Genomic DNA, 11,558 nt, shown 5'->3' with positions numbered 1-11,558 from the left:
TGAGAGCAGCAGCAAGCCATGGAATTAAGTAACGGGTTTAATTAACAGCAAGAACTGGCTTCTCATTAACAAACTGGTTGGAGTGAAATTTGGATTGGAGCTTAAAACCCCAGTTTAGCTGGTCATCTGTTGGCTCGTTTCACGTCTCATTTCTGTTTGGCTGCCATTTAATGAAGAAAAGAATAAATTGAGAGGATTGAATCCTTAAAAACAGGACTATTCAGGGGAAAGGAGTTAATTAGCAGTGAAAATTGGTCACTGATTAGGAAAAGGGTTAGAATGAAAACCTGCAGCCACTGCGGCCCTCCAGGCCTGGGGCCTCATGTATAACGCCGTGCGTAGAACTCACACTATAACATGGCGTAAGCACAAAAGTGGGAATGTGCGTATGCACAGAAAAATCCAGATGCAGGAATCTGTGCGCACGCAAACTTTCACGTTCTTCCACTACATAAATCTCGATCAGCGTGAAAAGTAACGCACGTGCACGCGCCTTCTGTCCTGCCCCAACTCCTCCCAGAATTACGCCTCTTTGAATATGCAAATCGATATAAATAGCCTTCTGTGAAAAGACAATGGGAAAAGTACTGGGGAAAATATAAGAATTTCAGCGAATACCAAGTGGGGGCAAAGGAAAAACGTACTATTTGTTGGTTTAAACAGTGGGATAATCAACAAAAAGAAGTTGATCAAGTGACAGAGTGTCGGAGAAACTCGAAAGCTCAAGTTCACAAAGTCGCACAGTGCCCGAAATAAAAAAGAAGTCACATATCAAAGTCGGCGTGAAAAGGCGACTAGTAGCCCACCGTCTGAGTGTCATATGAAAGCTTATTAGGGTACAGAGAAAAAAAAAAATAGGCACACAGTGGGGAAAAAGCACGAAATGTCAACTTTAATCTTGAAATTTCCACTTTAATCACGTAGTTTATTTTATCATTAAAGTAGAACATCATAAACTTCATCTTAAAATCGTTTATTTTACTAGTTTCTCAAGTAGCCAGTTAAATGCTTTGTTCTGTTTTTGATCTTCTATGTGCTCTGTGTGTGTGAATCACTACATGCTTCCGTTCTTTCTCTTTCTCCAACAGGACACAGAATCCATTGCATTCGTGATATTACAGCTCTCTGAATAATTAAAATACTGAGATATATACGTGATATCTTTTTCATGATGATAGAAATGAAAGCATGTTATTAAACACGGGAACACGGTGGCGCAGTGATTGTTCATATCTCACGCAAGAGGCTTGCTGCGCCATGTGTGACCTTCGATGAAATAATTTATTACAGAAGTACTGTATCTTTCAAACGTACTAACCTCCAATTCCTGTCCTTACTTTTCTTTCTCCAAATACCCAATCGCCACACAATCAGCTCTGTAATAGACGTTAAGCCATCTGTAAGCTTAGAACGCAGATTCTTCAAAACATTTAAGGAACATTGAAGTATCTTCGTAGTACATGTTTAATTATTCTATCCGTCTATCCTTCCAGTGTCGCGTCAGCACCAGCAATAATACAGCGCAAGGCAGGAGCTATCCGTGAACTAGCTAGCGCTGCGGCACCATGTCCTCACATGTTCAATTATTAACAATACAGATTATTTAAATAAAGTTAAAGTTTTATCTGTATACTATAAGCAACCTATTTTGCTGCATTTCATCTCAAAAATTATATCATCATCATACGCGCTTTATAAAGTGGCGCAGGTTGTGCAATATTATAACTGTAGTGCAAGTTTACAGTGGGGTAATTGTACTTATAAGTACAAATAGTTCTACAAGGAGCACTTGATGGACTGATTGAGTGTGTTTATAGTTCTTGGGATGAAACTGTTTCTGAAACACGAGGTCCGTACAGAAATGGCTTTGACGCATTTTGCTGTGGTTGAGGTAGTGTGTGCTTGAAACTGTATACCGATAATTCTCTTTCCGATCAGCTGCTGCTGTGATTCCCCACTCAGATACAGTGACATAAATACTCCGAGTGGTGGAGTGTGAGTAATATGGAAAAAGATGATCCGCTGTGGCAACCCTTAACGGGAGCAGCTGAAAGAAGAAGAAGATGCAGTAAGCGTAACAACGCTAAAGCAGTTATGGTATTTGGAATACTATGGCTATTCCCTGGACCATTTTATTGCTACAGGTTAATTACAATCCGATGCATTACACTAATAAACAATATGCAGTTAATTTCAGTGTATTTATAAAGCAGCGTCAGGAATGTGGGTCTAAGAAAGAAAGGGTGACCACACAGGAACAGTAGCACTGCTTTGACGCTGGGTGCCGCCAGTCTGCAAAACCAAGCGGAGAAATTGTGTACGCCAGGGTATGAGGTACCGTGGAAATGTGCGTGGCTTTACACCAAGTTTAGGTTTTATACATCGCGATTTGAGCGTGGAAACGTTCGTACGCAACATTTCTGTGCGTACGCACCATGTATACATGAGGCCCCTGGAGTTCGACACCTGTGATCTAAGGGATGAAGAGTCTAGGAAGAAGCTCAAACGATATTAAAAAAAAAAAAACACCATCAGTTAGGCTACACTTTTATTTAGAAGATTATTGCTAGGGCTAAAAACTTTCAAAACTTGAACTGAATATTAGGGGTACACATGTGTGCAAAAAGTTAGCGGGAACCTCAAACTTCACTTCTCACCAGGATGTTGGGTGCACAAGTGGGTTTTAATTACATGTTCTCCCTGAGTCAATGCAACCTTTTGGCTTTTCCCACAATCAAAAAACACACTGCTTTGTCAAATGTCTGGTCTAAATATAAATGTGCCCTGCAAAGTGCATGCACCTTGTCAATGGCTGGTTTCTGCCTTGCTAACAAAATTGTTGGGATAGGCACTGACTCTGCAAGTTGATGAACTGCTGGTTTGAAAACAAATAGGTGGATGAATAGATATTTAAGCCATTCAATCATTTCTTTTTACAATGGGGACATTTAGCAACGCTACAGTGATACAGCAGTTTGGCAAGTGGTATGACACTGAGTGGGAAGCACAGAGAAATCTGGATTCTCTTTAATACTTGCACCCTGTCCGAGGGTCATTTTGCTCAGTTCACATTACACTTCTGCATTAAGAGAGAGAGAAAATCTTTCAAAAAGCTACTTGTTACCTCTGAAGATAGTGCAGTGCAGTGGGAAAACAAAGCAATCTGTCACTACTTCCATACTGCTAGAAAATTATTTCATAATTAGCTCCATCTCTGCAGTCAAGCTTACTCATTACTCATGAGGGTCTTCAATTACACTACCGGTCAAAGGTTTTAGAACACCTCAGTTTTTCCAGTTTTTCTTCAAATTTAATCAGTTGAATAACCTAAAATTGTGAAAAGGTAAGCACTAAACTGCCAGATGTTTAAATTTAAAGTTCAGGTTAGCAAAAACTGAAAAAAAGGAATTATTACAAACAGGCCTTCTTCAGAGAACACCTAATAGGCTACAACCTACATATGTTCTACAACAATTAAAGAAAATGAACCCTTACAAGTTGAAGCAAACAATTTGCACAGCTGTCCCAATGTCTGTAACACCATTCGGCTTAAAAGCCTTACTTGAAAGTAATACTTTATTTAAGAACACTTTTGAGTGAAAGCTTTGTGTCTGCATTAGTTTTTTCCAGGTACTGCTATCTTTCTTCTACATCCCAAAGAAGATGCATTTTAGGCTAACATGCAGCTCTAAGCTGTCTCAGTATGGATGAGGATGGTAGTGTAGAAATTGCGCCCTGCGATGGACTGGGCAAGTTGCATGCCTGCCTGGCTCCTTGTTCTGCCAGGACTGGTAGAGGCACCTCACAAACCTGAAATGGGTAAGTGACTTAGAAAATTGAAAAATGGATTAATGATAAAGCAGTCTGTTGCAAAATAAGCCATGCAGTGCATTTCCACACTAGAAACCTTGAACTGTGCATAAATGATTACAATTTGATATAAAGAAAGACCTTCTACAAAGATGAGTAGGATTTTGAAGAGAATCAGAATATCTTTATTGTCATTGTAACAAATACAACGAAATTAGGTTCCGTTCTGTGCAGTGTCAAAATATAAATAAAATATAATTAAAAAAAGGATAAGAAGAAATAAGGTAGAACACAAACATTCAACATAAGACCTTAATTGCACATGAACACTATTGCACAAGATGTCATCTATTGCACTGCTGCATTGGAGGTGATTAGGTGGCATTCAGTGCCCTAATAGCAACAGGGTAGAAACTGCTATTCAGTCTATTAGTCTTTGTTTTGATGCTCCTGTATCTTTTGCCTGATGGCAACAGTAGGAACGTGTCATGAGCAGGGTGTGAGGAGTCTTTTAAGATGTTTTTCGCTTTCCTGATGCAGCGAGAGCTGTGCAGTTCATCCAGAGATCGTAAAGTACAGCCGGTGGTCTCCTGGGCAGTCTTTACGATCCGCTGAAGTGTTTTTCTCTGCGCTGTTGTGCAGCTGGAAAACCACACACAGAGGCAGTAGCACAGGATACTCTCAATAGAGTAGCGATAGAAGGACACCAGCAGTTTTTGGGGGATGTTAGTTTTCCTGAGGACTCTTGGGAAATAAAGTCTCTGCTGAGCCTTCTTTGCCAGCTCTGCTGTGTTCACACCCCAGGACAGGTCTTCCATGATGTGGACTCCCAGGAAGCGGAAGTCTGACACCCTCTCCACACAATCCCCTCCGATGTAGAGTGGTTTGATGTCCGTTTTCTTTTTCCTGAAGTCTTCAACGAGCTCCTTGGTCTTACTTGTGTTCAGGAGCGGGTTGTTGTCAGTGCACCATGCTGTCAGCTGCTCCACTTCGTCCCTGTAGGCGGACTCATCCTCCCCAGAGATGAGCCCCACCACGGTGGTGTCATCTGCAAATTTGACAATGGTGTTGTTGTGGTGAGCGGGGGCACAGTCATGTGTGTACAGCGTGAAGAGCAGGGGGCTCAGCACACACCCCCGAGGAGAGCCAGTGCTGATGCTGATGGCCGAGGAGATGTGAGGGCCTACTCTAACACTTTGTGTGCAGTCTGTCAGGAAGTCTTTAATCCATATACAGGTAGAATACGGGAGTCCCAGGGCTAGCAGCTTGCACACTAATCTGTGAGGGAGGATGGTGTTAAAAGCAGAGCTAAAATCAATAAAGAGGAGACGTGCGTAGCTCCCCTGATGTTCCAGATGGGACAGGGTAGCATGGAGAGCAGCAGCAACAGCGTCCTCAGTAGACCTGTTAGCCCTGTAAGCAAATTGGTGTGCATCAAAGCTGGGAGGGATGAAGGACATGATATGACTCCGGACCAGTCTCTCAAAACACTTCATCAACAAGATATATGCAGCTGTGAATACAGGCAGGGTATACAGAATAAAGAATAAGGAGGAATGAGGATCTGGACAGGATGTATGGAGAACTTGGAATACTGGTAGAAGTAAGAAGTGAATGATTATGTTGGGTATGACACATGTGAAAGGATGCCACAAGAAATGGTTGTGAAGAATTTCATGGTAGTCATGGAGGAAGGTGGTGTAAAGAAATCCAGAGGAAAAGATGGACAGGCAATTGGGAGTAGTATCTAGAAAGAATGAGGATTTGGAGGTGGAGGAGGAGAGTGGAAAACAAAAACTATTGAAGTGTTGCTCTTGAGGCCAGAGTCCTATATGGCTATAGCCCTGAAGATGGTGATAATTATGAAAATAAAATTTGCAGAATAAATATACAGAGTTGAAAAAGAAACTCCCATCATTTACTCAGAAAAGTAATCTAATCTTACCATCAAATGTATACATAGCAGTGCACTGCCCAATGGGAAGAATGGATTCTTCTTCTTCAAAGTCGTCATCAAACTCTGCATAGATAGGCTGAGAAATATTGTCCTGACTGCTATCATCAGAATGAGCAGCTTCAGGGCTGAAAGCACACAGAAGTATTCAAAATTCAGGTTCTCTTCACACAATCCACCCACCAATTACAGTAAGCCTTTACACAAGTCTGTAAAGTTGTAAATTTGATCATTTCTTTTAATTAATTATTTTTAGCATTAGGTTAATGATGCTCTGTGCTCACACACATATTTATTCTTATTTAGGATGGAGACATAACACATGGTGAACTTTATTTAAATTCTGCTAAAATGGCAGAGATACAACTACAGCACCTAAGCTTGTTAATGCTTCCTCTTTGACTTTTAAGGAAAAATTTGAATAACACAGCTGATGAAGAAATAACTATGCTGTAAAGGGTTTATTTTTTATGTAATTACTATGGCTTTAATTTGCAATTATAAGGCTAAATAAACTAAGGGGCCAGAAGACTTTCAGAGTTTCATATTCAATTTCTGAACATATTCTATGGTGGCCCTGAAGTGCAATGTGCAAAAACAAATTAAATCATGCAAAAGCAAATCAGAAAACACAAAAACATATCAGAAGCAACAAATGCAAATGAAGCAGCGAACAATACATTACACGTATTAAATAATACATGTCAGTAGCATTTATACTAGTGCAATAAATATAATGCCAATATCAAATGTACTTTTGGCATTAAGTTATAGCTTCACTACCAATTAAAAATACTGAAATATGTTTGTAATACTTTAAAACACTGCTCTGACAGAGAGTCCTCAAAGTTAAGCAAATGTTATCTTTTATGCCAAAGTATAAAAGTGCTTTCAAAGGATAAGTGTTTTTTGGGTTTTCCAATTTATTTTTGCATTTCTAGATTTGCTTTTGCATTTCCAATTTGTTTTTGCGTATTCCCATTTATGTACTCTCATCTGTGTTTGTGTATTCTGATTTGCTTTTGCATATTAAATCCCGGGTATGACGTTAAACTGTATCCGGCCCTGTAAGTGGTGCTTCAACTTCCAGGGAAATCTTGGGAGTTGGTGGAACGACTGGCACTACAGCCACCATAAAAAAAATTCACACAGCTCCAAAACCAAAGACATTTTTAGAAATTTTTGTATCCTGGTCAAATTTTCTTTATCTTGTCTCGGGAATCAGGGAACACTAATGAGTTCTACAAATCATTTTTCTGGTGAGAATGGAGGTGCATTCTCCTCTTAGGGGGTAGTCCTGTTTTATTCCAGGGGTGTGCTAGAGCTGAATAGTGAGATGTGTAAGCAAGAGCTCTAAAAGAGGAGGACATAATTTTTTCACATAAAAAATGGGGGAATTCTCCATCAACGTCTCTCTAGAAAAACAAAAAAGCTCCCAGATCTGAATTACAGCAAATATAATGAAGGTTGAGAGATCTCTGATAATTATTTTACTTGTCAATATTTTTCTCTCTAATTTTTACACAAATTTAAGATACCAGTGTTACTGCAGAAATACCACCAGGAATACAGGAAGCAAACAACCCGTAAGATTTGTTAAACCAAACTTATGGGTGAATTGAGAAGCAGAGGGAAAGTTGTTCAAGTTAAAGGGAATATCAAACCTTGGAAGATGTCAGAAGCACATTAATTAATCTTTCTTCACAATCTAAAAGATTATAACAGATGCATAGCTGATGCAATATCCTAAAGACTTAATTCTTTTTTTTTTTGTCTTTTTAGTGGCATTATCACTAACTACTACAAGTTCTTTCTTTGTTGATCCAAAATTTGCACACCAGTTAAAATATCCCATCATTTCCTACAGCAGCATTCTGCCGGCTTCAACAAAATGACAACATCCACGAAACAAAATGAAATAAATTAATTTCAATGAAAGTAAAAATAATCCGAGAAATAAAATTAAATCAAGAAACACACAAATGAGATTCTGAAAAATAACACAAATGGCAGCAGAAACAATGCAGCAGAATTTAACAAAACTAATCATGACAGTATCTGGTAAATATCTGAAAAATGGGCTTTATGAGAAGTTATGTCATGTAAACCGCTGATTTCTGTACTCACCTGTCTTTTTCAAGTGACCCATTGTTGTTATTGATGGTAGTTGTTTGATTATAATGAGCATTGTACTTCAAGGTGTCACTGCGATTCACCTGCCGTCCCTCAGCATTCAACAAGTATGACTAGAGAATAAAAAGAAATACATGTATGTAAAAGGTATTTTCTATTTAGTCTGGCCAAACTTGTTCATGTAAAACAATTTATACAGAGATTCTGAAATGTTTATTTATACTATGCATTTTGGTAAATTTTCTTTTCTTATGGTCTTGCCTCATATTTTTGAACCTCCAGGCGAAGCCGTTCTATATTGTTCATGGTTTGAATGATTTGTGGCTCTAAGCTGTTCGGGTCACCCATCTGTGGAGTCTTCTGATAGACATCTTTCATTTTATTCAGAGCGTCCCTATGGACAGAAAATGTACAATATGAAAATAATACATTCCAGAATGACAAAAGGATGATGTAATTAACAGCTATTTTACAAACCCTTTTGTGGCACCATCTCTTTTAGAATGTTTAAGGTTAAAGTAGGAGGCAAGAATACTACAAAACAGCCTTTTTAATTCCTGAAAATATTAGTCTGAACACGTTTTATCTCCACATGCAAACAATTAAATGTACTGTAGACAGAGCACTGGGGGCAATGATGAATCACTGTTCTTCCTCCCACAATAAGTATTCCACAATAAAAGGACAAAAACACTGAGAAATAACTTTAAAAAATGGCTAATAGAAAAAAAGACTGCCCTCTGAGAGCTGTTACTCTCCAATAATGGACAATAAAGCTTGAATGCTTTGGAGGTAGGATGTAAAGCAAGAAAAGCTTTCTTTTTCCACATACAGCAGAATGAGATGCATCATCATTCTTTGTCAGAAGCTGCATCATCAAACCCTACAAGTTATGCAAACATTCCTAGGTTGTCTCCTGTACACCTCGATCTTTTAAAGTCCCATCACACTTTTAAAAGTCTTAAGCAATCCCCACCTCTGATCCAACTCCTTTTGTAGTTCCTTGTTCCGTTCATCTATTTTCTGTTGGAGTTTCTTTCTCCTTTGTTCTGGTGGAAGATGGCTGAAATCCTCAGAGTTTGTGGGCTGCATTCATAAAGTGATAGAATTCTACATTATATACTCAATCATAAAGTAATTTATCTTTTTACTTTGTTTTTACACTGGAATTTCATTCAACAAAATAAACATTCTTTAGAATGCTTTTAGCAAATGTTTTCTATATTTTTTTCTAAACTGTGCAAAGATCTGACTCACCTATGTATGAGAAAGTACAATTTTAGAATGTCTCCTGATCATTAGCATTAAAAGAATGCAAAACCAGGCCAGTTCTGTTCCCAAGTTATTTCCACTGTCTTTTTCCCTCAAAATGTTTCCTGACCCACCTAGTGAGAAGTCAAGAAAAATGACACCTTTTATTGGCTAGCTGATTTCATCTTGCCTAAAGAAAGGACCCGAGTTGCCTCGAAAGCCTGCATTTTGTAATCTTTTTAGTTAGCCAATAAAAGGTGTCATTTTGCTTGACTTCTCACTACATCCACAATGACTAACACGGTACAACACCCTAATACAATTGACCCACCTTTGCAGCTTACCTAGTTTCTGCTGTTATGCGCAGGTGCTGCACAAATGGCAATACCAATAAAGAGGCTGTTGTGCTGTAATATATTCTGCTAAATTTTAGCCTGCATCATACATACAACCAGAATGTAATCATAGCACTGAAGTGACATTTGCAAACAGTTGCTTTAGTGGTTTGGACTGATTTTCTGAAATTCACACTCAAAAGTCCACAGAGCTGCTGATGACAGGCAAGTACTGTACTTATTGCAGTCTGGGTTAATAACAGTGTTCAGCATGATTCTGAAATGCTTATGTGAAATGAGAAGTACACAATGAGCTATCAAGAAGCTATAAGAAACCTAAATAAGTAAATCAATAAATGCCTAATTAAGCACAGACAAAAAGAATATAAAATGCAGAAAAATAAGCAATTAGCAAAACAGTTTCTGTATTTCTTCTGAATTTTTCATTTGGATAGACACCAAGTTTTCTATTTATGTTACATTTGATGTGATAAACACAGACATCCTCCTATACAGCCATTGCTTATAATGGGGAAAATATTTGAAATCAGACTATCATCCTTGTTCTGGATCCTGTTATCAGTTAAAAAGTGATGTAACAGATAAAAAAAAATAAACCATACCCCTACTAGTTTTATAAAATTTTCAATATACAGAATATCCAAATACACTAGGAGTTTGTGTGCTGGTCTGCATATTAATCTGCTGGTACAATGTAAGCAAGTCACTAAGAAAAACATATTTAAAGAGTTTCACATGGGTAACATAATAAACTATTTCACCTTTAGCTAATGTAAAATATTTAGTCTTTATGTACAGTATATTCTTACACTCCAAATTTTTTTCTTCAGGACATAATTATTCTGGCTGCTCTTCCCTAAAACTACTAGTTAAATTTGGTAGTTTCATTCATGTCAATGTTGCATTTATCAATCTAAAGATTCCAGTATATAAAACACCAGAAATCTGGGAACACAATTACCATTTTTTTCTTGGTGCTTTTTTTTTTTGCACTGACCAATCTTGCATGCTGCTATATGAAAAGGCTAAACCATTTTTATTCTATTATAATCATTACTTTACTACTTATAAATGAAGAAAATGGGGGATGAGGATGTGTTCAGTAAGTTCACTAGTGTATAAGTTGCAACATGAGTCAATAGCCATCAAATGCAACAGTTACTCTGTTAGTTTAATAAAAAATAATCAAAAAAAACAAACAAGAAAAAAAAAGCAAAACATAAAATAGACTCCTGTTGTGTATTGATTTAACACTAGAATCCCTGAAGCCTATGAAAATATTCATTATGCAGGGACTGCTATCTCATCCCCTACTGAGGCAGCTGAAATCTGTTTACTCACACCTGAAGTATCATAAATTTATACCGGCTGTTACAGACTCAAATCAAATGTATGTTTTTATTATATAATAGTAATAATAATATAAGCTTACTACTCAAAACATTAATTGCAGAGAAAACCCGGGATCGAACCCACTACCTCTTGATAGTGAGAAAAGCGCTATATAAATGCAAAGAATTATTATTATTATTGTTGATTACGAGACAGTAGTTCATACTTCTGTATTAGCCAAGCGGAAATGTCTGCTTCGTATTGATTGATATATGAGCTTCAGTTTTTACACATTGAAGGCAACATGTAAAGTGATAATTTCTTTTTCTTCGGTTATAATCTTGAATAAAAAGCTTGTTTTGTTATGCCTTTTGTGAAAGTGTTTATTTAATATTTGGACTTCGGTCTTCACACATTTATATATACACTTCACGTCAACATTTTGTCATTATTACTATAACATGAAAAAAATTCTGTTTTAGTTATGTGTTCAGGGCGGCACAGTAGTAGAGCTGCTGCCTTGGAGTAAGGAGACCTGGGTTCGCTTCCCGGGTCCTCCCTGCGTGGAGTTTGCATGTTCTCTCTGTGTCTGCGTGGGTTTCCTCCCACTGTACAAAGATATGCAGGTTAGGTGCAATGGTGATCCTAAATTGTCCCTAGTATGTGTTTGGTGTGTGTATGTGTGTGTGTGTGTGCCCTGCGGTGGGCTGGCACCCTGCACG

At 38.0% G+C, this 11,558-nt stretch overlaps 1 protein-coding gene across 2 annotated transcripts in view; it reads right to left on the bottom strand.

The window, feature by feature from the left end:
• LOC114668043 (cdc42-interacting protein 4 homolog) overlaps positions 1 to 11,558 on the bottom strand; it is a 182,459-nt gene that overhangs the window by 5,496 nt on the left and 165,405 nt on the right. For both annotated transcript variants that reach the window (XM_028823648.2, XM_051920898.1), the window contains 4 exons: positions 8,874 to 8,983; positions 8,159 to 8,291; positions 7,892 to 8,010; positions 5,756 to 5,892 (listed from right to left, as the gene is read on the bottom strand). In XM_028823648.2, the coding sequence (XP_028679481.1) occupies positions 5,756 to 5,892; positions 7,892 to 8,010; positions 8,159 to 8,291; positions 8,874 to 8,983 (499 nt within the window). The remainder of the gene's footprint in view (positions 1 to 5,755; positions 5,893 to 7,891; positions 8,011 to 8,158; positions 8,292 to 8,873; positions 8,984 to 11,558) is intronic.

Source organism: Erpetoichthys calabaricus, chromosome 17, assembly GCF_900747795.2.
Source record: "Erpetoichthys calabaricus chromosome 17, fErpCal1.3, whole genome shotgun sequence".
NCBI lineage: Eukaryota > Metazoa > Chordata > Cladistia > Polypteriformes > Polypteridae > Erpetoichthys > Erpetoichthys calabaricus.
Note: the sequence above shows the minus strand (reverse complement) of the source record. Positions and strands in the feature narration are given on the sequence as shown.